The sequence below is a fragment of the Microcebus murinus genome, chromosome 24, assembly GCF_040939455.1.
Source record: "Microcebus murinus isolate Inina chromosome 24, M.murinus_Inina_mat1.0, whole genome shotgun sequence".
Lineage (NCBI taxonomy): Eukaryota > Metazoa > Chordata > Mammalia > Primates > Cheirogaleidae > Microcebus > Microcebus murinus.
Window position 1 is genome coordinate 29191138 of NC_134127.1, and position 26376 is coordinate 29217513.

General features: G+C 41.2%; 1 protein-coding gene across 2 annotated transcripts in view; it reads left to right on the forward strand.

Moving 5' to 3' along the window:
- CSMD1 (CUB and Sushi multiple domains 1) overlaps window positions 1–26376 on the forward strand; it is a 1569742-nt gene that overhangs the window by 1375951 nt on the left and 167415 nt on the right. For both annotated transcript variants that reach the window (XM_020282735.2, XM_075997279.1), the window contains exons 31-33: window positions 8851–8967; window positions 11416–11529; window positions 12968–13063. In XM_020282735.2, the coding sequence (XP_020138324.2) occupies window positions 8851–8967; window positions 11416–11529; window positions 12968–13063 (327 nt within the window). The remainder of the gene's footprint in view (window positions 1–8850; window positions 8968–11415; window positions 11530–12967; window positions 13064–26376) is intronic.

Consider the following 26376-nt stretch of genomic DNA (forward strand, 5'->3'; position numbering starts at 1 on the left):
GGTGGAAAGAGGGTATTTGCAGAATGATTTGCTAGAATTTTAAATGACTGAACTAAAAGAAAATAAATTTCCATTCTTTATTTGCACGTATTTTTTAACTTAAATATTAAGCTTTTGAGGAGAAAGAAGAGATAATTCTGAAATAGCCTGGTTGGATTTACATGGGTGAGGAGCAGAGACAGAATTGAGGGACACATCTGCCTTGGTAGCCTGAGTCTCCCGGCATTCTCTTGGAGTTGAGTTATGGAAATATCCTCCTGCTAAAAGAGAAAACTGAATTATTCTATTTAAAATTGTAGAAAAGTCTATGCAGGTGTCTTTAGGATGATAACATGATTCTGAATTAAGACAATAGCGTGAAGGACAAGCTTGGTCTAATTAAGTACAATCTCTACTAGTTGATCATGAACAGATCAAAGCTGTCAGATGTCTAAGCTGTTCTCCTTTGACTTTTAGAATCTGAATTAAATTTTCCAAGCCACTGTGATGCATGGATTTGGGAAATCTCTTGATAAATCATTAGCAAAGTGCCTTAACCTCAGCATTACCATATTCTCAGCCGTTTTATTAATCTTGGAGAATTTTCTGTCCATCCATTAGGATTCAACTGGGCCCTAATTAACATCCAAAGGATTAAACATGTTATCTCTAATGTCTATTTTTTTTTCTTGAGGCTTGAAAATTGCTAGATCCAGAAGGAATTACTGTTAAAAAAAAGAAAATACAACAGTGGCTTAAAGTACTGTAAAAAAGAAAAGCAACATGATCCACAGAATCAGAGAGTTTCTGGGAGACTGAAGATAAGTATGCACTGAAGTCAGCGAAGGCAGGCTCTGTAAGATGAGCAGCGCGCTCAGGCCCCGGCTGGGTGGTGGCAGGTGCAGCCGGCTGGCAGTCGAGCGACTTTTGTCCAGTCACGGCTCTGCAGCTGAGTGGATGGGTGGATGTGGCCCCCACTCATGTAAAAATACTGTGTTTCCCTGAAAATAAGACACGGTCTTATAATTCTTTTTCCTCAAGAAGACACCCTAGGGCTTATTTTCAGGGGATGTGTTATTTTTTTTTTTTTAAGTACCGTACAACAGTCTACATTTATTCAAATATAGTTAAGTCATCTCTTCTGGAACATCATAATTATCCAAACCCTGAACCATCCTGAATTTCTTGGGACTCTTTATTTCCTTTAGAACCATTGGCCCCAATCTCTCATGTCGAGCACTAGAGCTCTCCTGGGCGGATGAGAAGGGCTGCTCGTCTTACCCCGCTCCACGACAAAATGCACGGGTCTGCAGACGCGCTGCGTAGCCACGCCATCACTAGGGCTTATTTTCGGGGTGGGGCTTCTATTGTGCAAATGCTTAGAAATCCTGCTAGGGCTTATTTTATGGGTAGGGCTTAGTTTCAGGGAAACACGGTATGAGGAATTGAGTGTTGGTGATTGAATTTAAAGGCTGCGTATGAAGTGACTGAGATTGAATTGGATGTCTGTTCTCACCTATGATGCTGGTAAACATGTTCTGAACCTCTGTGCCGAAGCGTTTGTTCTTTTCTCCCCCTCAGGAAAAGCAACCCCAAAGAAAATAGGATAATCAGGGAAGATCAACAACTCACTTTCTCTCTCTCTCTCTCTCTCTCTCTCTTTCTCTCTCTCTCTATATATATATATATACATATATATATATATTTTTTTTTACCTGCCCTGACTGTCTAGTGAGGGCTCCTTCAGCTTTAACGTGAACTTAGAGGATACTTCAGCAGTGTTAGTGATTATATATGTTGCTCTATAATTCCATCGATGAGATGAAACGTTAAAACTAAAAAATCCTCAAAAGCAAATCATTTTTCCTTTTAGTCCCACATTCGTATAAGAACAACAGGAAACTGAAACAACCCTTGGTGTCTCTTAAGTTAATAGGCAATTGATGTCGACCAGGAGATGCTGGTGAGATCATTTAAAGTAATTCAGCCGTGTCTCTATCAAACCTGTTTTATTGTTAGTACAGCTATTTCCTTTATTGTTTAAACATGCCCAAGACAGAGCTTGGAAATAGCGTTAGGTCTTTCTCTTAAGCGGAAAGAGTTTTATTTTAGCCTGATGTATCCTTGCATTTACTTTTCTATTACTTTGATAGCAGTGTGAAAGGAGATTTTTATTTTATTACGGCATATTATGGGGGTACAGATTTTAAGGTTTCAATAAATGCCCATTTCCCCCCCTCCCCCCACAAGTCTGAGTCTAGATCATGACCAACCCCCAGATGGTGCACATCTCACTCATTATATATGTATATACCTGCCTCCCTCCCCCCTGCCCAATACCCTATTACTGTAGTACCTATGTGACCACTTAGGTGCTGCTCAGTTAATACTAGTTTGCTGGTGAGTATATGTGGTGCTTGTTTTTCCATTCTTGGGAAACTTCACTTAATAGTATGGGTTCCAGCTATAACCAGGAAAATATAAGATGTGCTATGTCACCATTGTTTCTTAGAGCTGAATAGTACTCCATGGTATACATATACCACATTTTATTAATCCATTCTTGGATTGATGGGCACTTGGGCTGTTTCCACAGCCTTGCAATTATGAATTGTGCTGCTATAAACATTCGAGGGCAGGTGTCTTTTTTGTAGAGTATCATTGGATCTTTTGGGTAGATGCCTAGCAATGGGATTGCTGGATCAAATGGTAGATCCACTTATATCGCTTTAAGGTATCTCCATATAACTTTCCACAGAGGTTGAACTAGTTTGCAGTCCCACCAGCAGTGTAGGAGTGTTCCTCTCTCTCCGCATCCACGCCAGCATTTACTGTTTGGGGACTTTTTGATAAAGGCCATTCTCACTGGAGTTAAGTGGTTTTGATTTGCATTTCCCTGATGATTAGAGATGTTGAGCACTTTTCCATATGTTTGTTGCCCACTCTTCTGTCTTCTTTAGAAAAGTTTCTGTTCAAGTCCTTTGCCCACTTTTCAATAGGGTTATTTGAGTTTTTCTTGCTGATTTTCATGAGTTCTAAGTATATTCTAGTTATCAGTCCCTTATCGGATGCATAGGATGCAAAAATTTTCTCCCATTCTGTAGGTTGTCTGTTTACTTTCATGACTATTTCTTTGGCTGTGCAGAAGCTTCTCAGTTTGATCATCTCCCATTTATTTATTTTTGTTGCTGCTATAATTGCCTTTGGGGAATTCTTCATAAACTCTTTGCCTAGGCTGATATCTAGGAGAGTGTTTCCAACATTTTCCTCTAGAATTATAATTGTTTCATACCTTATGTTTAAGTCTGTTATCCAGCGTGAGTTGATTTTTGTGAGAGGTGAAAGGTGTGGGTCCTGTTTTAGCCTTCTACAGGTGGCTATCCAGTTTTCCTAGCACCATTTATTGAAAAGGGATTCTTTTCCCCAGTGTATGTTTTTGTCTGCTTTGTCAAAGATTAGATGGCTATATGAGGATGGTTTTATATCGGGATTCTCACATCTGTTCCACTAGTCCATATTCCTATTTTTGTGCCAATACCATATTGATTTAATTACTGCAGCTTTGTAGTATAGTTTGATATCTGGCATATTAATGCCTCCCATTTTGTTTTTGTTGCCTAGAATTGCTTTTGATATTCAGGGTCTTCTTTGGTTCCATACGAAGCATAAAATTATTTTTTCTATATCTGTGAAGAATGCTGATGGAATTTTAATAGGTACTGCATTGAATCTATAGATCAGTTTGGGTAGTATAGACATTTTGATGATGTTGAGTCTGCCGATCCACCAGCATGGTATGGATTTCCATCTCTTTACATCCTCTGCTATTTCCTTCCTCAGTGTTTCATAGTTCTCCCTGTACAGGTATTTACCTCCTTGGTTAAGTATATTCCTAGGTACTTTAATTTCTTTGTTGCTATCGTGAAGGGAATTGAGTTTTTGATTTGGTTCTCAAATAGATTGTTGTTGGCGTATGTGAATGCCTCTGATTTCTGTGTATTGATTTTGTATCCTGAGACTTTACTAAATTCATTGATCAGTTCCAGGTGTTTCTTGGTTGAATCTTTGGGGTTTTCTAGATATAATATCATATCATCAGCAAACATTGAAAGTTTGATCATTTCTGCCCCTATTTGGATACCTTTAATTCCATTTTCCTGTCTGATTGCTGTAGCCAAGACTTCCAGCAGTATGTTGAAAAGAAGTGGAGATAGTGGGCAGCCTTGTCTGGTTCCAGTTCTAAGTGGGAATGCTTTCAATTTTTCCCCATTCAGTATGATGTTGGCTATGGGTCTGTCATATATGGCTTGTATCATTTTTAGGTATGTCCCTTCTATGCCTATTTTCTTAAGTGTTCATATCATGAAAGGGTGTTGAATTTTGTCAAAAGCTTTTTCTGAATCTATTGCAAAAATCATGTGGTCTTTGTTTTTGCTTCTGTTTATGTGGTGAATTGCATTTATAGATTTATGTATGTTGAACCATCCCTGCATCCCTGGGATGAAGCCCACTTGGTCTTGATGGATTATTTTTTTGATAAATGTCTGGATTCGGCTAGCTAAGATTTTGTTGAAAATTTTTGCATCTATATTCATTAGGGATATTGGTCTGTAGTTTTCTTCTTTTGTTGCATCCTTTCCTGGTTTTGGTATCAGAGTAATATTCGCTTCATAAAAGGTGTCGGGGAGGTTTCCATTCTTCTCGATGTTGTGGAATAGTTTCTGCAAGATAGGTATTAGTTCGTCTTTGTAAGTGTGGTAAAATTTGGATGTGAAGCCATCTGGACTGGGACTTTTCTTTTTAGGGAGATTTTTAATTGCTGTGTCTATTTCAGCTATTGAGATTGGTCTGTTCAGGGAATCTATTTCTTCTTCCTTGAGCCTAGGGAGGCTGTGTGTTTCTAGAAATTTGTCCATTTCCTCCACATTTTCCAGTTTGTGTGCATAAAGATTTTTGTAGTATTCAAAAATTATATCTTGTATCTCTTTGGGATCAGTTGTGATATCTCCTTTTTTATTCCTGATGGAGCTTATTAGAGATTTCTCTTTTCTACTTTTCGTTAGCTTAGCCAATGGTGTGTCAATTTTGTTTATTTTTTCAAAGAACCAATTTTTTGTTTTATTAATCTCCTGAATAGCTTCCCTGTTTTCAATTTCGTTTAGTTCTGATTTGATCTTGTTGATTTCACTTCTTCTGCTGGGTTTGGGGTTGGTCTGTTCTTCTTTTTCCAGCTCTTTAAGTCATTTCATTAGATTGTCTATTTGTGATCTTCTTGTCTTTTGGTTATAGGCATTTATGGAGATAAACTTTCCTCTCAGAACTGGTTTAGCTGTGTCCCAGAGGAGTTGATAACTTGTCTGTCCATTGCCGTTTTCTTCATAGAATTTTTTTATTTCCGTCTTGATTTCTTCATTTATGAAGTAACCATTTAGTAGGAGGTTGTTTAATTTCCACGTTTTTGTTTAGAAATGTGAGTTTCTGTTAGGGTTGATTTCTACTTTTATTCCACTGTGATCTGAGAAGGTACATGGTATGATTTCTATTTTTTTAAATTTCTTGAGATTTACTTTGTGTCCTAGGATATGGTCAATCTTAGAGAATGTCCTGTGAGCTGATGAAAAAAACATATATTCAGTGATTTTGGGTCGAATGTTCTGTAAATGTTAGTCAGACCGAATTGTTCTAGAGTTTTGTTTAAGTCCATTATTTCTTTATTAATTTTCTGTTTGGAGGATCTGTCTTGTGCCATCAGTGGGGTGTTGACATCTCCGGTGATTATGGAGTTGCTATTCATCCATTTGCTTAGATCCAGTAAGGTTTGCTTTATGAAACTGGGTGCACCTAAGTTGGGTGCATATATATTTAAAATTGTTATCTCTTCTTGTTGAAGTGTGCCCTTCACCATTATATAATGACCCTCTTTGTCTTTCACTACTTTTGTTGGTTTAAAAACTAAATTGTCTGAAATTAGAACTGCCACACCAGCCTTCTTTTGGCTTCCACTTGTCTGGAATACTGATCTCCACCCTTTTACTTTTAGTCTATATACATCCTTGCAGGTTAGATGTGTTTCCTTAAGACAGCATAAACTTGGCCTGTATTTTCTTATCCATTCAGCCAGCCTATGTCTCTTGAGTATAGAGTTTAAGCCATTCACATTTATTGAGAGAACTGATAGGTAAGGTAGATTACTGTTCATTCTGTTGGGTTGGATGTTGTTGCTTTGATTTCTCTCTTGAGCCATTGTAGTATCTGGCCTTTAATCTTTGGGTTTTGGTTGTTTTTATATTCTTGAGTTTTTATTATGGTGCTCCGTGCGTGACACTGTTTTGAGTAGTTCTTGTAGGGCTGGTCTTATCTTGGTGAATTCTCTGAGACTTTGCTTGTCTGAGAATGTCTTTATTTCTCCTACATATATGAAGCTTAGTTTTGCAGGCAATAAGATTCCAGGCTGTGTATTGTTTTGTTTCAGAAGAGTGAGAATGGGGCCCCAGTGTCTCCTTGCTTGTAAAGTTCATTAGAGAAGTCTGGTGTTATTCGTATTGGCTTTCCCTTGTAAGTTACTTGCTTCTTTCTTCTTACAGCTCTTAGAAGGGCCTCTTTAGTTGATACTTTGGTCAGTCTGATGACTGCATGACGTGATGTCTTCCTGTTTGCATTGAATCTCCCAGGGGTCCTCTGGGCTTCTTGTACTTGTGTATCGAGATTTTGAGCAAGGCCTGGGAAATTTTCCTCTATTATATCTTCAAAAAGCTTGTCCAGCCCTTGAGTGTTTTCTTCTTCCTCTTCTGCTAAACCTATGACCCTCACATTAGGTTTTTTCACATAATTCCTCAGCTCTTGTAGGCTTTGCTCTTTTCTCTTGTTTCTCTGCTCTATCTCTGTGACTGATTTATTTAATTGGAAGGTGTTATCTTCAATCTCTCAGATTCTTTCTTCTGTTTGATCTACCCGGTTCTTGAGACGTTCCAGAGTATTTTGTAATTCCCTGAGTTGATTCTTCATCTCCAGGACTTTGGTTAAAGTTTTCTTCACTGTGTAGGTCTCTTTAGTGAACCTTTGTTCCATATCCTGGATGCTTTTTGTGGTTTCTTTGTGTTGGTTATTGAGTTGTTGTTGCAGGTCGGTGAGTGTTCTTATGATCCACATACGAATTTCCTCTTCTGTCATATTGGTTGCCTGATTTTGGTTGGTGTCCGTTTCTAGGGGGCTGGTGCTCCTCTTTGGGGCTGTGTTTTCCGTTTGGTTCTTCATATTTCCTGAGTTCTTTCACTGATTTCTTCCCATGTCGATCCGTTGTTGTTTCTTTCCTTTAGGTTTTTGTTTGGGTATTCACATGCCTTGTTTAGTTTCTGAGCCATTAGGTGGTGTCTGTGGGTGAGATTCGACCACTCCCTGTATATTGAGTCAGTGGGTGCCATGGAAAGGCTGTGCAGGATGCTGTCCCTGTCAGTAGGTGGCGCTTGCTTGTAGGAACAGGCTATGCTGTTGATTTTGTTTCCTGTTATCAGCTCTTGTTCTGGGCAGAGCTGGGTTGGGTAAGCCTGCCCTCAGTCACCACCAATGTGGTTAGCAGGGGTCAAAGTTCTGTTCTCTGCTTCCAGGAAAAGCTGACAGGGCGGGGCTGGAATGGTCCTGCTCAGCCAGAAAGTCTGGGTGTGGGGGTGGGGATGTCTGAGACCCGCAGTCTGGAGTGGGCCTCGCTTCTTTCCACCCTCCTCAACTCCGCAGCTACTCTTGGGTCTCTGCCAGCAGGCCAGACCACACGCCACCAGGCCTCCCCGGACTGTGATGCCGGCGGGGAGGTTCCCTGCGCAGGAACGCCACCTGGGCTGGGCGTATGGCCTCCTTTTGGGAGGAGGGTTGCTCTCTAGGACACTAATCTTCCCCTGAAGGCACACAAACCTCAGTAGGCTCTTCATGTATAACCCTTCTGTGCCCCAGGCAATGCTAGACCTCAGTGCTCGGGATCTGGTCTGCAGGTCTGACCTCTTGGTCCCAGAGTTCAAACTGTATCCCCACCAGGGAGAGAAGTTCTGGTCCCAATTCACCCACAGGGAGCCCAAGCTGGATCCATGTCTCTCAGCCTCTGAGTCTGCCCCGTTCTCCTGGGAACACCGTGCCAGCAGCACCTGGGAGGGCTGGTGGGTAGGGAGCTCACAGTCTGAGTTCCCCTGAGTCAGCTGTAGGGTCCCAAAAGGGAAGGTCCCGATCCCTGGAGATGCCTCTGGCTGGTGGCTGTATTGTCTCTCTGGGCAGCCGCAGGTAGGGTCAGCGGAGGGGAGGAGGAGGCAATATGGCGCCTGCCACGCGGCTGGGTTCTGTGCACACAGAGGTGCCGGGAGGGAGTTGGGAGCCTGGTGCCACGTTTGCTACAGGCTCACCACTGGCTGGCGGCAGCCGTCTCTGGGCTGGTGTCCGCAGGTCTCTCCACCCACTGGGGAGCCCATCAGCAGTCCCGAATGCAGGGGAGGGGAAACGGCACATCCACCTATCCTTCCCGCTGGTCTCCGGGCTGCTCCAGCGGTCTCAGCCTCCAGTTCTCCTCCACAGCCTCCTCCCGTGGAGTCTCCCGGGGTCTCAGGTACCCCTCCTTCCGACCCTCGTCCGCTGTATGCTCGTTCTTGCTTCTTTTTTCTAATTTCTGCTAGAATCTGTCTTTTCTGCAGAGACACTCTGGTGGTGCTTCTCGTCCGCCATCTTGATCCTCCCCCTCTGAAAGGAGATTTTTAACTTTAATATTTTGTCTCGTTTTCATTTAAACGTGGCGTGGCGCTCAGTTACTTGATAATTTTCAGCCTTGGCTGGACGCCACTTGCGGTGTTATTGTTATTGCACAGATGTGTAATTCTTGGTCGGTTTTGTTTTCAGCTCCGTGTGGAGGCCAGTACACGGGGTCGGAAGGGGTAGTGTTATCTCCAAACTACCCTCGCAATTACACAGCTGGCGAAATGTGCCTCTACTCCATAACTGTGCCAAAGGAGTTTGGTAAGATTTTTAATTTATTGTCATATTTCTTTCCCTTGTTAATTTTTCTGCCATTCCATGAACCGATATTCCGGCTCTTGGTATAATAAATAATACTATAAAGGAAGACGAGTTGCATTTAAGTGGCAAGCTTTCCAGATTTGTCTACACCATGTTCATTACACTATTTTTTATCACTGTGATACGGAAGGTTTAAATTCCCTTCTAGGATTCCAACGTAGAATTATCAGAGAGAATTAATTTGGCTTTGTTTTTATTTTTCTCTGATCGGGCTTTGCAGAGAGACTTCATTTCTATCTAAGGCGACTTGCCGGGTGGTTTGAGCCGCGTCTGCTCGACGCCTCGCCCACTCTTGACCAGGAAAACTTGTCCTGGGTTGGATTCTTTTCTGGGGTAAACCAGAAAGTCGTCTTGTAGATTATTTCCTCTTCTCCAACAGTAATATGAAAAACCCTACATAGTCGAGGGTTTTCTTTACATTGAAAACAGCAGTCCCTTAATCAGAACGCAAAGCAGATAAAAATTCTAATGTTGGAATGGGTTCGAGGTGAAACATTCTAACATTTGACAAGAGAGTTATTTGCTGGGTAAGAAGGTGGCATAGGGGAGACAAATGATTTCTAGAAACTTCTGTTGTTATTTTCTCAAGATGGGATTAAGGGTGGGGCAACACCATTATCCTTCTTCCCAGGGGGGGCAGTTTCTCCAGGCAGCACCAAAGCCAGGCACTCTTGTTTCTAAAGATCCTAACTATCCACCTAACAGTAGTTGGAATCAAGAACAGTGTCAGATTCCAACTGCCTAAGCTGGACCAAGTTCTCTCTCTACTCATGTTCCTTATTTAACCTCACCCTTAATTCTGTGTTGAAATAAAATACATTTTTTCCACCTAAATGCTCAACAACATTCCTCGAGTTACTTTATCACAAAAAAATTCTTTCATTTTTCTTTCATTTATACATGACAAAATTTACTCATCGCAATGGGTAAAACTTAGCAGCCCTATTCTTTGATTTTAGCTGAGTACAAAATTTAATTGTTACCACAACATAGCTATGCTCTTTCAGCAGAAAAAAAAATGTCACGTTCCTACCCTAAATATTGATTATAAATCCCCAATGTGAAAGGTGTAATGATACAGACCCACACTGTTCTCTCTGGGCAGAAAGTTCAGTTTGGAACAACAAATCATTTATTCTTAGTTTTAGCAGAGAGTTGATGGTCACTAAACATTTCTTCAAGAAAAGTAGGAATTATGTATATGTATAAGTCACCTTTGTACTAATTAAAAGACCCAAATATTCAGCCTCCATCATGATGTGATAACAAATTAAATAATTTGTGGAGGTGGAGAGGGTGGGAATGGATTTTATGAGCGAGAACTGTAGAGAAATAGTAACATCCTCTCCCTCTGAAATCTCTGAGAAGCCAGGATTTTAGAGCATTTCTTCTTTTGGAAAAATCCATCTTGCCTACACACCTTGTTTGTATTTCTCTCCACAAATTATAACATGTCAATAATGCCTGATAAATTTTGCATGTGTTTGTATTCTGCTACATAGACACATATGTATGTACATACATGCACACACACACACACACAGAGGCACACACACTGTTGCAGGTAGATTGTCCCCAGGGCGCTGACACTAATTCTTTCCCTTAGAATTCTGACCTGCACAAGCAGCGTACACCCCTCTCTTTCTTGCTCCTAATGACATAGAATGATTTCAGTGCTAACCTTACACATAAATAAGAAAAGGGTTAGTTGCTCATTGCTTCTAAATAGACACTAAACCACAGGGCTTTCTAAATATTGCAAAGGCCCTCTGTGCCATCAATTCAGATGCACAAACGTTGATTACATTTGAAGTCACAGAATGTGTGGGTGTGTTTTACCTGGAGGAGGTGTGTTCACACAGGGGCCTGTAGGATAAATAAAGTTGCAGAATAACAATTCTGTGGAATAACAAGCCATTCCTGTGGTATGTTACTGAATCAAGGGTTTAAATGAGTTAATATAAGTTTGGCCATGCATTAGTATGATTTTGGCATTTAATATAACCTTTTGTGAAGAATTTTAAACATCTCACCAAATTATCATGGAACACGATTTCTATGCTTATTTTTCATGGAATAAAATGTCACAAATTACTCAAAAATAAATGAATGCCTTTAGAGATATTCTTCTGTCATTGTCTTAATGTATTAATAGTATTTATTAAAAGAAAAAAAACATTTCTCAACATAACAAAAGATAAAGAAGCAAATAAAAGTATTTAACCAACTGAAAACTTAGAAGGCAAAGAAAATAAGTTAATATTTATTTTTCATAAGATTCTTAGGATAATCATCCTATGGGTCAATCAATAAATATATAGTACAACCAAATTGCCCATTTCATTTTTTAAAAAATATATTGTGCCAACTCCCCTTTCTGTTTTACAGTGGTGTTTGGACAGTTTGCCTATTTCCAGACAGCACTGAATGATTTGGCAGAATTGTTTGATGGGACGCATGCTCAGGCCAGACTGCTCAGCTCACTCTCTGGGTCTCATTCAGGTAAGCTCTCAAAGAACGCTGTGGTCAATTCCATTCAGACAGTGAGGACGATTAATTCTAATACTTGTCTATTTATTTTTCTTTGTTCTGAGTAATGGGAAATTAAATCGTCTTTGAATTTGAACATGGGTTCAGGAAGATTTTATGTTAGATATAAGATTTCAGAATTATTTTTTGTCCCATATATAAAACCACCTACCTTTATTACTTTACTTACGGAGATTATGGAAAATATAGTACTTATCTCCATAAAAGAAACAAATATCAAAAAAAGGGATAATAAACTATCTTGTAGGTTTTATTTTCTATTCCCTGTGTCCTAATATTCTAACTGGAGATACAAACTATTAACATTTTGTTCTAGATCATTCCAAACCTACAGGTACATAGATGCAGAGACTCTTCACACCCACACATGTGTAAGTGTACACATGTGTGTACACACGGGCCTCCCTGCACGCTTGCATGAGTGTATATGGGACCTCATAAAACACGGGATATTATTGGACAACCTGTTCTTATCCTATTATTTCCCTTAAAATCACACATAGAAGTCTTTCCCTATCAAAACATAAACATATATCAAATGTCATCACTTTGAGTTCTGAATTGTTGAATTAGGTGGCACAATCTATTTAACCTCTCCTCATAGATGACCTGGCCCTTATTTGTTCTATTGCTACATTCTCATCATTTACTGAGTAAACGTAGCAAGTCCTTTACCAAGTAAGCCACGCCCATCACAGGCTTTGGCCAAGTAAGGTAGAGATTTGGTTATTTCCAGTTGCTCACTGTTTCCTTATTAACCCAAAGTCTTAGGATCTGCGTTTGTTATCTTCTACAAATGTTCGATGATGTGATATCTGCGAAGGCATCAGAAGACACACATTCAATATGTTGATACATAGTAACACATTCTCCCCTGTCTGGAAAGCTTGGCCAACCTACACCTCTCGCCCCGTGTGGTGTGTGAACCTTAAAGAGCTAACACTGCATTTCAGAAGGATTTTTCTACATCCTTTAAGTGCCTTTTTTTTAAAAATCAGCTTTGGATTCACAGAAAATTTCTGAATTTTAAGTAAAGCCCTAGCAGGTAATTATCAAATTAAAGTGATTCTGAGTAAATGACTCACTCCGTACTAATAGCTCCTCTGCTGTCAGTTCGTAGGCCTATTTCAATGCTTTCTTCAAAAGAAGGCACACATGAAGTACGGAGTATGACGTATTTTAATAGAATGAACACGCAAGAACAGAGTTTCAAAATCTTTATAAAAACAATATAGTTGGGTCTTAAAGCCCAAAAGGAAGAATTTTTTTTTAAGGCTCAAAAATCAAATGTGAAATTTCAAGTTAAGTGTTATTTTCCAAAATACATTCATACCCCTGAAGTTCTGTGTATTTTCTGGATGTCATGGATTACCTCTGTTTGTATGTGCAGGTGAGACATTGCCTTTGGCCACGTCAAACCAGATTCTGCTCCGGTTCAGCGCGAAGAGCGGGGCTTCTGCGAGGGGCTTCCACTTTGTGTATCAAGGTAAGCGTCACTCCGTACGCCACCTGGGTCTCCCCACACGGCACGCACCTCTGTTTTCAGACAAAGCACTGAAAGGATCAGAGTTGCATTCGTGTGATATTTAATTGACAGTATTCATATATATATAATAAAATTATTTCATAAAAACATTGTAGTTCTTTTGACACTTGATTCTGATATTTCTCATACATGGACTCCATAATATCTCACCTATCTGGCACTACAAGGAAACCAATATTGGTCATATTACTTCCTAATAGCTCTTTATATCTTGCAAAATGATTTCAAATATAATATTTTATTTAAGTATGGTATTATATAATAGTTTATATCTTAGAAGCTATTCAAAATGCATCATACAATTCCACATCTTATTGTAAAAACTAACTTAAAAGGCAATTTAACAGAACCAAACAAAATATAAAATCACTCACGTATCTGTTTTCCTAACTGAATATTTATTTTGTTTGTTTTTTGTGTGTGTGTGTTTGTTTTATTAACTTCTGGTACTTTTATACTTATTTTTTGAATTTAGAGCTTATTGAAAATGTTCGAGATTGTTCCAAGATTTCAAACAGTGAATAGTTTTCTCCTAACATATTTCACCTTTGTTTTGCATATTTATTACATGAACTAAAAAAAAAATGCCACACACACTGTTCATATACTTTCAGCAGCACAGAGCAGGTCTTTGGTGGAAGCTGTAATGACTATATAGACTGAGGTCTGAAAGAGCTTTTCATTTTCAAAGATAAACTGTGTGTTCAAAAGTAAGAAGCAAATCCTTAAGTTTTTCTAGGTCTCCGTTCCGCTGGAGGCTAGAGAGATTACTGGCCACTCTTAAATATTTCCTCAGAAGCATAATTATTTCTTAGCAAGGTGTCTTTCCTTTGATAAAGAATTCTCCAGAAAACATTCTTGACAATGTTATGTTTTCCCAAATGTTATGGAGACTAGCAATGCCATATTATTTATATATATTTTCTAAAAATCTCAAATTGCCAGATGGATGCCCTCAGAATAGTTCACTCAAAAAATCCCTCAGGTTTCAGCAATAAGCTGACGTAGAGTAACGGGAAGAGACTAAGAAAGGTGCTTGACAGGTAAGTGGGCAGCACAAAGGTCTCTCTGTCCCGTTTTAATCGGAATTGATTGAAGGGCGATGCTATCGGATCAAAAGTAGTTACATTGTTACAAGTTGCGTCCTTAGTTAAAATGCAAATAGTTACCCAGAATTTTAAAAAGATGGACTTTATGAGAGCGTGGCCTGTGTAAGCAACCTGCCTGTCTTAGTCTGTGTTGCTACAAGGGCAACACCTGCTGTGGGTAATTTATCAGGAAAAGAGGGTCATTTGGCTCCCAGTTCTAAGGCAGCTCAGGAAACCTGGTGCCAACATCTGCTTCCAGCCAGGGCTTCAGGGGGCAGGTGAGTCACATGGGGAGAGGAGTAAGAAAGAGAGGGGAGGTGCCAGGTTCTTTTTAACAACCAGTGCTGGAGAGCACTTACAGAGGAAGAACTCACCTGACCAGAAGGACTCCCCAGGCCACTCATGGGGGACCCACCCCCAGGACCCCAACTGCTCCCAGCAGGCCCAGCCCCAGCATGATCAGATTTCAACCTGGGATTTGGAGGGGACGAACCTCAAACTGTGTCACTGCCTCTCCCCTTCTGATTGTCTCCAATTCTATACTGCGTTGCAAAAGCAGAATCACAGACCGAACTTGGTGTAACGTGCAAAGGAACTAGACCACCTGGTCTAAGGACCTTTTTCCTCCTGGAAATAATTCAAGTGACTGTCGTTGTCAGACCTTTTTAAAGGGCTTCCTTTGATTTTCGATGAAAATTAGAAAATCTATCAGATAACTGGATTAAATATTTCGTGCAAATGGTCCAATGCCTATCCTGTCTTCAGATGTTATCCTCGCAAGGTGTATGTTCTTAAAACTTATGTTCCTTTTAAAAAGTAATACATGGTCATAATGTATAAGACATAGAAAAGTGGAAAGACAAAGTCATTTATAGAAGTGATCTATTTTTCCTGTACTTAGGAATATATAATAACTCTAATGGATTTAATATTTCATAAAGTTCTAATATGCCTCCTTTTCTTGCTTTGTTCATACCAGTGAGTTTATGCAAAAATTGATGTCTTTTTACCAAACGTACATCCTTTGGAGATAAAGAACTGAGATCATAAATGCAATTTATAAATTATTTCACACCGAAGGGAAAAGTTTTCAATACACATGAAAAGTTAAATTGAATACTGCCTCTTGAAAGACAGTAGCTGTACTGAAGCCTAGAAATTATGTGAACTCTATTGCACAGAAATTTTCTGAACAGTGCTTTCCTACACCACTTACGGCTTCATACATTCACAAATCATTAAAGGTTAAAATTGCACTGAGACTTTATGATTTCCATGGTTATAGGAAATCTAAGTCTTGTTAACAGCCCTGTTATGAAGAGCTGCTGGAGACGTCAGTGAGAGTAAGTGTGGCAGGGTCCGGGTGCAAAACCGTGTGTGTGACTCAGATGCACAGAGACCACGGTCCCTGGCCCATTTGTTCCCCACCCCTACATGCCACGCTAGTCAACCACATGGAGACTTTAATCACGATGACGTCCCCGTCTCTCTGAACTTACGAAGAAACGGAAGTGTAGGTAGGGGCTTTTTTGTAAACATCCTGGTTAACCTATACATTTGCTGGGTTTTGTCTGATTTTCGTACTATTTGAGAGTAGAAGGGCACATTTATAAAGCATGGGCACTGACTAAAACTATGGTGCCCAAATGGTGGTGGTGTTCACCAGGGATTCGGGGGGGAGGTAGACCTACATTTGAGGGATGTGGCGAGCACTGTGGAGGGGAAGGGCATACCTCTAACCCTTGCTAGGGAGAGGCAATGATATAAAATGCAACCAAAATGTCAAAAAAAAAAAAAAAACTTATTGGGTGTCAGGCAGGTGGGGGAGGAGGAGAGGGGTGTGTACTTACATAATGACTGCAATGTGCACCACCTGGAGGGTGGACACACTTGAAGCTCTGACTTGGTGGGGGGGGGGGTGGCAAGGACAATATATGTAACCTTAACAATATTTGTACCCCCATAATATGATGAAATAAAAAAAAAAGGTCAATCCTACTGACAGCTTATGGGCTGGAGAGGGCAATTTCTGGGATGCAGGGAAGGCAAACACCACAGTGCAAAGAGTAAGGTTGGCATGGAGAAGAGAGAAAAGCAAGCAATAGAGTGGATTCTTTATTTAATAACCTAGGAATTGTCCACGATGCAAACTGTGTCTGTACTTTATTAAAAGCCATGAGTGTAAAAAAAAAAAGGATGAGAGAAGAAAAAGGGGGAGTTAGAACACAGGAGCACCCCAAAATACTGCCATAATAGTGGATGACCCTTCCTCAGGAAACTCGTAAGTTGCTCTTCTGCACTGATTTACGGATGACCCTGAGTTAGCACTTGGGAAGAGCTTGGATCCGCTGCTGTTTGGTGCAGTTTAATGAATTATCACGGCATTGTGTGCTCTATGGGGAGTGTAGCACGCACAGTTCACCAGACTTCAGTGACATAAGAAGTGTTGGAGATTGAGCTCGGTGACCTTTTGTCACCGACACAATTCGGTGATGGTGGAGCCCCCTCCACAGCTGTGGTCCTGCCCGTCCAAGCCCTCACCCCCTTCCAAACCAGCAGCCACTCCCTCAGCTGTGCAATAGCAAATAGAAGGTAGAAGCAGAAGCTGTGAAGAGAAATTATCATAAAAATAATCTGATAATTCTCCATCTGAAGTGTGCAAGTGTCTGCAATGGTTCTAATAGTCCAGGGCTGGACCACAATCTCTCACTTTTTTTTTTTTTTTCTGCATGAGAGAACTTCTTTGAAGACGCAGGAGGCATACAATTCTTGCTTTTAAACATAGACCGTGTTCAGCATTGCACGTTTTCCTTTAGGCATCAAGCAGAAAGTTTCCCTTACCTGTTTTCTGGCTTCTGGGAATTCCCTAAACGTTCACTGCAAAGGGACTCCTGTGGCTCCCCTCCACTCCTGAATCCCCGACCTTTTCCTGCCAACAGAGATGACAGTGCCATGACCAGAGCTGTTTGCACAGGTGTGGTGACCTTTGCCACTGCATAGAAAATATATTGTACCTGAAGTCAGCATATCCTGAAGTCAATCAATGCAAAAAGCAAAAATCAGACATAACATTTCTTAATAAGTCCTGCACTGTCTGTTTCTTCCAGTATTAGAAGAAATCTTTGGTGCTATTCTATAAAGTAATTGCATTTAGACACTTTGGCCCGAAAAGCATGCCTTTCAACACTAGAATCAATCTATGTGGCAACGGAGGCCAATGAGGGTGGAGCGAACCTCCTCTCTCCTGCTGCCCTGGGCACCTGCTGGCTCCTGGCAGGACAGCTAAGGCTCCACAATGTCCTCTGCTTCCTCCTGCAGGTTCACAGGACTGATTGTCTCTGCATTGAACTTGGTTGCGGAGAGAACCTCATCAGTGTATGACTATTTCTTTTTCTCTAACTTTTTTTTTTTCGGCATATCATGGGGGTACAAATTTTAAGGTTTCAAAAAATGCCCTTTCCCCCCCTCCGCCCACAAGTCTGAGTCTCCAGCATGACCATCCCCCAGGTGGTGCCCATCTCACTCATTATGTATGTATATACCCGCCCCCCTCCCCTCCCACCTGCTCAATACCCTATTACTGTAGCTCCTATGTGTCCACTTAGGTGCTGCTCAGTTAATACCAGTTTGCTGGTGAGTATATGTGGTGCTTGTTTTACCATTCTTGGGATACTTCACTTAGTAGTATGGGTTCCAGCTCTAACCAGGAAAATATAAGATGTGCTATATCACCATTGTTTCTTAGAGCTGAATAGTACTCCATGGTATACATATACCACATTTTATTAATCCATTCTTGGATTGATGGGCACTTGGGCTGTTTCCACAGCCTTGCGATTATGAATTGTGCTGCTATAAACATTCGAGTGCAGGTGTCTTTTTTGTAGAGTATCATTGGATCTTTTGGGTAGATGCCCAGCAATGGGATTGCTGGATCAAATGGTAGATTCACTTGTATCGCTTTAAGGTATCTCCATATTGCTTTCCACAGAAGTTGAACTAGTTTGCAGTCCCACCAGCAGTGTAGGAGTGTTCCCCTCTCTCCGCATCCACGCCAGCATTTATTGTTTGGGGACTTTTTGATAAAGGCCATTCTCACTGGAGTTAAGTGATATCTCATTGTGGTTTTGATTTGCATTTCCCTGATGATTAGAGATGTTGAGCACTTTTCCATATGTTTGTTGGCCACTCTTCTGTCTTCTTTAGAAAAGTTTCTGTTCAAGTCCTTTGCCCACTTTTCAATAGGGTTATTTGAGTTTTTCTTGCTGATTTTCATGAGTTCTAAGTATATTCTAGTTACCAGCCCCTTATCAGATGCGTAGGATGCAAAAATTTTCTCCCATTCTGTAGGTTGTCTGTTTACTTTCATGACTATTTCTTTGGCTGTGCAGAAGCTTCTCAGTTTGATCATGTCCCATTTATTTATTTTTGTTGCTGCTGTGATTGCCTTTGGAGACTTCTTCATAAACTCTTTGCCTAGGCCGATGTCTAGGAGAGTGTTTCCAACATTTACCTCTAGAATTCTAATAGTTTCATACCTTAGGTTTAAGTCTGTTATCCAGTGTGAGTTGATTTTTGTGAAAGGTTAAAGGTATGGGTCGTGCTTCAGCCTTCTACAGGTGGCTATCCAGTTTTCCCAGCACCATTTATTGAAAAGGGATTCTTTTCCCTAGCATATGTTTTTGTCTGCTTTGTCAAAGTTTAGATGGCTATATGAGGATGGTTTTATATCAGGATTCTCAGATCTGTTCCACTGGTCAATATTCCTATTTTTGTGCCAATATCAGATTGTTTTAATTACTGCAGCTTTGTAGTATAGTTTGATATCTGGCATATTGATACCTCCCATTTTGTTTTTGTTGCCTAGGATTGCTTTTGATATTCAGGATCTTCTCTGATTCCATACAAAGTGTAAAATTATCTTTTCCATATCTGTGAAGAATGCTGATGGGATTTTAATAGGTATTGCATTGAATCTGTAGATCAGTTTGGGTAGCATAGACATTTTAATGATGTTGAGTTTGCTGACCCATGAGCATGGTATGGATTTCCATCTGTTTACATCCTCTGCTATTTCCTTCTTCAGTGTTTCATAGTTCTCCCTGTAGAGGTCTTTTACCTCCTTGGTTAAGTATATTCCTAGGTACTTTAATTTCTTTGTTGCTATTGTGAAGGGAATTGAGTCTTTGATTTGGTTCTCAATTAGATTGTTGTTGGCGTATATGAATGCCTCTGATTTCTGTGTATTGATTTTGTATCCTGAGACTTTACTAAATTCATTGATCAGTTCCAGGGGTTTCTTGGTTGAATCTTTGGGGTTTTCTAGACATAATATCATATCATCAGCAAACAGTGAAAGTTTGATCTCTTCTGCCCCTATTTGGATACCTTTAATTCCACTTTCCTGTGTGATTGCTGTAGCCAGGACTTCCACCAGTATGTTGAATAGAAGTGGAGATAGTGGGCAGCCTTGTCTGGTTCCAGTTCTAAGTGGGAATGCTTTCAATTTTTCCCCATTCAATATGATGTTGGCTATGGGTCTGTCATATATGGCTTGAATCATTTTTAGATATGTTCCTTCTATGCCTATTTTATTAAGTGTTTGTATCATGAAGGGGTGTTGAATTTTGTCAAAAGCTTTTTCTGCATCTATTGCAAGAATCATGTGGTCTTTGTTTTTGCTTCTGTTTATGTGGTGAATTGGATTTATAGATTTACGCATGTTGAACCATCTCTGCATCCCTGGGATGAAGCCCACTTGGTCTTGATAGATTATTTGTTTTGATAAGCGTCTGGATTCGGTTAGCTAGGATTTTGTTGAAAATTTTTGCATCCATATTCATTAGGGATATTGGTCTGTAGTTTTCTTCTTTTGTTGCATCCTTTCCTGGTTTTGGTATCAGAGTAATATTCACTTCATAAAAGGTGTCGGGGAGGTTTCCATTCTTCTCCATATTGTGGAATAGTTTCTGCAAGATAGGTATTAATTCTTCTTTGTAGGTGTGGTAGAATTCAGGTGTGAACCCGTCAGGACTGGGGCTTTTCTTTTTAGGGAGATTTTTAATTGCTGTTTCTATTTCAGCTCTTGAGATTGGTCTGTTCAGGAAATCTATTTCTTCCTGGTTGAGTCTAGGAGGCTGTGTGTTTCTAGAAATTTGTCCATTTCCTCCACATTTTCCATTTTGTGTGATTAAAGATTTTTGTAGTATTCATAAAGTATTTCCTTGAGATCAGTTGTGATATCTCCTTTATTGTTCCTGATCGAGCTTATTAGAGATTTCTCTTTTCTACTTTTTGTTAACCTAGCCAATGGTGTGTCAATTTTGTTTATTTTTTCAAAGAACCAACTTTTTGTTTTATTAATCTCCTGAATAGCTTCCCTGTTTTCAATTTCGTTTAGTTCTGATTTGATCTTGTTGATTTCACTTCTTCTGCCTGGTTTGGGATTGGTCTGTTCTTCTTTTTCCAGCTCTTTGAGTCGTTTCATTAGATTGTCTATTTGTGATCTTTTTGACTTTTGGTTATAGGCAGTTATGGAAATAAACTTTCCTCTCAGAACTGCTTTAGCTGTGTCCCAGAGGAGTTGATAACTTGTCTCTCCCTTGTCGTTTTCTTCATAGAATTTTTTTATTTCCATCTTGATTTCTTCATTTATGAAGTAATTTAGTAGGAGGTTGTTTAATTTCCACGTTTTTGTGTAGAAGTGTGAGTTTCTTTTAGGGTTGATTTCTACTTTTATTCCACTGTGATCTGAGAAGTTACATGGTATGATTTCTATTTTTTAAAATTTCTTGAGGTTTACTTTGTGTCCTAGGATATGGTCAATCTTAGAGAATGTCCCGTGAGCTGATGAGAAGAATGTATATTCAGTGGATTTGGGGTAGAATGTCCTGTAAATATCAGTCAGACCCAATTGTTCTAGAGTTTTGTTTAAGTCCATTATTTCTTTATTAATTTTCTGTTTGGAGGATCTGTCTTGTGCTGTCAGTGGGGTGTTGACATCTCCGGTGATTATGGAGTTGCTATTCATCCATTTGCTTAGATCCAGTAAGGTTTGCTTTATGAATCTGGGTGCACCTAAGTTGGGTGCATATATATTTAAAATTGTTATCTCTTCTAGTTGAACTGTGCCCTTCACCATTATATACTGACGATCTTTGTCTTTCACTACTTTTGTTGGTTTAAAAACTAAATCGTCTGAAATTAGAACTGCCACGCCAGCCATCTTTTGGCTTCCACTTGCCTGGAATACTGATCTCCACCCTTTTACTTTTAGCCTGTATGCATCCTTGCAGGTTAGATGTGTTTCCTGAAGACAGCATATACTTGGCCTGTATTTTCTTATCCATTCAGCCAGCCTATGTCTCTTGAGTGGAGAGTTTAAGCCATTCACATTTATTGAGAGAACTGATAGGTAAGGTAAATTACTGTTCATTCTGTTGGGTTGGATCTTGTTGCTTTGATTTCTCTCTTGAGCCATTGTAGTATCTGGCCTTTAATCTTTGGGTTTTGGTTGTTTTTATATTCGTGAGTTTTTATTACGGTGTTCCGTGCATAACACTGATTTGAGTGCTTCTTGTAGGTCTGGTCTTGTCTTGGTGAATTCTATGAGAGTTTGCTTATCTGAGAATGTCTTAATTTCTCCTTCATATATGAAGCTTAATTTTGCTGGACACAAGATTCTGGGCCGGGCGTTATTTTGTTTTAAAAGAGTGAAAGTGTGTCCCCATTCCCTCCTTGCTTGTATTGTTTCAGTTGAGAAATCTGGAGTTATTCGGATTGGTTTTCCTTTATATGTGATTTCCTTCCTGCGTCTCACCGCTTGTAGGAGGGTCTCTTTTGTTGATATTTTGGTCAGTCTGATGACTACATGGCGTGGTGTTTTCCTGTTTGCATTGCATCTCCCAGGGTTCCTTTTGTCCTCTTGTATTCCTAATTCTAGGTTACTGGTTAGACCTGGGAAGTTTTCCTCAGTTATTTCTTCAAAAAGCTTATCTATCCCTTGGGTTTTTCTTCCTCTTTCTTTGGAATCCAGTGGACCTGCAGGTTATTTTTCTTCGTATAATCCCACAATTCTTATAAGCTTTGCTCATGTCTCTTATTTTTCTGCTCTAGCTCTGTGATTAACTTATTTGATTTCAATGAGTTGTCTTCCAGCTCTGAGATTCTTTTTTCTGTTTGGTCCACCCTATTTTTGAGGCTTTCCACTATGTTTTGAATTTCCCTGAATAAATTCTTCATATCGAGGGTATCTGATTGATTCTTCTTCGAGATGTCAATCTCCTTAGTGAATCTTTCTTCCAATTCTTGTATCTTCTTTGTGGTTTCTTTGTGTTGATTATCCATTTTTTCTTGCATTTCATTGAGCTTTTTATCAATCCAATTTTGGAATTCTTCTTCTGTCATTTAGTGTATGACATTTGGTGTATCTCCTGGGGGGCGTATTTTCGTCTTGATGTTTTGAGTTGCGTTGGGTCCTCCCCATCTGGGTCAATTGCTAGAGCTCAGTCGACTACTTTTTGTAGTTTCTTGATCAGTCACTCGGGGGAGCTCTTCCACCACACTTGGAAGGTTCCCCTGACAGGGGTAGCTTTTGGGGAAAGTGGGTTTTCTTGTCTTGCCCCGCCTCCAGGGGTGGAGCCTACCACTTTGGGCAAGAGAGATGCAGGCTGAGGGGAGGCGTTATATCCCCAGTCTGCCCTGCACCCTGGTGCCCCAGTGGCTGTGTCTCCCCTTGGCTGCTAGAGTTCTCAGTAGATCCTTGATGGAACCAAGCCTGATGAGCCCATCGCAGATTGTGTAGGGGCGGGATTTGCCAGGAGAGACTCTACTCTGGGCGGGGGCGGGGTGCTTGGCCGCTGCCGGCTGGGCTGTGGACCCCCTCAATGGCGATCGCTAGCCCACTCGTAGGGCACCAGTACTGGGGGCGACTGATTAGGGTGCAGCCGGTGCCGGGTTGGGGGCCTGGGTCAATAGGATGCCCCGAAGGTTCCTCCACACCGCCGGCCCGCATGCCTGTTCAGTCGGAGCCCATGCTTTTACTGACCCACCCTCTGCGGTTTTATTCTCCCGGGGTAGTTCCAGCTCAGAGCCCCCGCTTAGTCACGCAGGTTACCAGAGGCGAGACCTCTAACCGCCTCCCCGGTCCACGCAGATCAGTTTCCTCCCGTCTTGGAGCCGTCCTAGCATGGGGCTCATGGGAGACCATGCTGCCGCCTCTCACCATCAACCGCACCCTCCAGCACCTTCTTCTCCTGCTGCAATTTCGCACCAGTTTCAGACAGGTCTCTGGCTGGGTGGGTGTGGAGGTCAATGGGGAAGCAAGGAGTTCTCCTGTGGGTCTGATCCCACTTCAACACCTGGCCGGCGGGCCGGCGCCCTCCCACACACCCTATTGTTTGCTTTGCACTCTCCAGAGAACACGATCTTATTTCCCGATCACCTTGTTTATCCTTTTATGGGAGTTCTGTGTTGCTCCTCTGCGGATTCTCAATGCTGTCCTTGTAGTGGGGAGATCGACTCGCGTGTAGGAGACCTCGATCTGTGTCTCCTTGTCTGGGAGCAGGAGTCCGGAGAGTCACCTCTACTCCGCCATTTTTCGATAAGACAGCGTATGACTATTTCTAACGCTCTTGTGTTTATGCCTGGCTAGTTCCACACATTCCCTATTTTTCTTTTGGGTTTCAATGTAGAGTTCAATGCCACTTTCAGTTTTCTCAAAATAATGCCCTCACATCAAAACTAGCAAACTGTAAGGATTTACTATCTATTTCAGGGAGAAAAGGAAGCCATTTATTTTTACCTCATACATCGCACAGTTCTCAGTTTATACATGTCCATTAGTCCTGTCACTGCCTGTCCAAGCCGTGTCTGCTGGGATGACAGATCTAACCTACTGTGTTTCCCCGAAAATAAGGCAGGATCTTATATTTATTTTTCCTCAAGAAGACACCCTAGGGCTTATTTTCAGGGGATGTTTTATTTTTTTTAAGTATGGTAAAACAATCTACATTCATTCAAATATTTAAAAGTAAAATGAGTAAAATGGCAGCCACAGCTTTCCTTCTCCCCCCTGGGGACACACAATACCTAAAGCGGGGCGTCCCCTCCTCACTGCACTGAGGAGACTTCCCCTCAAAGCCTCAGCTCGCAGCACGCACAGGGGGCCGGGACCGACAGGGGGAGCCCACCTTGTGGGTGGGGCTGCCGCACCTTTCTGTCACCTCTTGGATGGCAGCTGTCATGATGGGGCAGACGAGAAGGGCTGCTCGTCCTCTTTACTGCTCAGCAACGACACGCATGGGCTGTGCAGACGCGCTGCGTAGCCACGCCCGTCACTAGGGCTTATTTTCGGGGTAGGGCTTCTGTTGCGCAAATGCTTAGAAATACTGCTGGGGCTTATTTTATGGGGAGGTCTTATTTTCGGGGAAACATGGTAGGTACTGCTTTCCAAGCATCCACACCTGGGATGGCACCCCCCCAACTACGCCCAGTCTACCAGACTCTTCCAGGGTCTTCCTATTAGCAAGACTCTCTCTCTTTTTTTAGCATACATGTTAATGTACTTAATTAAATAGCATTCTTAAAAACAAACAGAGCTAAAAACATATAAATACTTTTTTTTTAAGTTTGGGTCAAAAGAATGTGCGTTAAGAATGTCTTTGCTTCAAGTTCTTCCTGGGCCTGCAAGCACATGTTTCTGTGGGTTTTCCCCAGGCTGTTTCTCCTTTTAGATGCACGAATCGTGAGGCTTAACTGGTTTTCTACGTCTAAGAAACTCACGTTTTGTATCAAGGCTTATAAAATGTGTACTTTTTATGAAGAAGACTGAACGTCAATTCCATTTGTAACTCAGCAATATATGTTTGAATTCACTGACTAGTCCTGGCATGTTTACTCAAATTTTCAACTACTGGAGAGACACGAATTTGAGAAATAGAAAATGTCCCTCCGTCACTAAATGAAACAGGGAACTGACTCGCTTAGATACTGCAAGTGATTCGGACATGCATTCGGATTTTTTTACTATCGCTGCTGTTGCTGTTCCTGCCCCACCTACACTAAGAGAGACACAGCACGTGCGTGGATTAGAACACATGTGCTTGAAGGAATCATTAGCAAATCTATCACGTTATGTGTCTGGGTTTTTACCCTGCAAGGCACGTGCACGTTCATGGTGCCCCCGCCTTCCGAGTCACGAAGCCCAGAGGAAAGCCCGTGTCTGGAGCGGCGCGGTTGCCGGCCTGAGAAGCCCCTCACTCTGGACGGTTCCGTCCACGGCTCTCCAGCGCAGACCGGCCTCGCTCCCTGCCCCCTTGTCCGCTGGGCCGATTTCAATTTTGTTTCACAGCAGTGCCAAACAGAGTCTCAAAAATAGAGAATAATTACAGCAGAGAATGGATTTCTCTCTGGCGCCGTCTGAAATGTGCAGGTTGAAGGGCGAGAACCGCGTCTCGGCTGAGAGGGAAAGTGGGGGTCATTGTTTGGTTTTTTCCTCCCCCGGATGTTGCACGGAGGTTTGATGTCTCGGTTTCGTGGCTCTTCTCTGTCCCGCTTCTCACGTCCTTGAAATCAGTTTCTTCTCTTTACTTTCCAAAATTCTTCCTCTAAAAACGTTCTCCATGATTTTATCCAGGTATTGTTCATGTATTGTTACGTTCCTTGGGAATGACAATAATAAATAAAATAATTAAAAAATAATAAAATGGGAACTCCTGAGGAAGCTGTAATAGTGACTCAATGCTGTGCTCGTCCTCATCTTTGGGGACCTGGGATGACAGCGACGTCCTGTAAATGCACAAGCAAGAGATGCTGCATGTGAAGCCCCTTAGGCGAGCAGAACCTTTGCCAAAAATAGTGAAGCTTTCCACGGAATCCATCAAAGCAGAAGCATGGCCACTAGTGATGCTTGTTTTTGCAAAAAGTCCCCGAAATGACTGGAAGCCTCCACAGGACATATTTTTCCCCTTCATGCCATTGTTCAACTGCAACAAAATACTCAGTCATATAAATACAACAAATATTGAAGCTGCATTTTATTATGTGGGTTGAACCTCCCTCATCTGAAAACCCAAAATCTGAAATGCTCTAAAATCTGAAACTTTTCAACATGTACACGACGTCACAAATGGAAGATTTTGCACCTGACCTCACGTGATGGGTCAC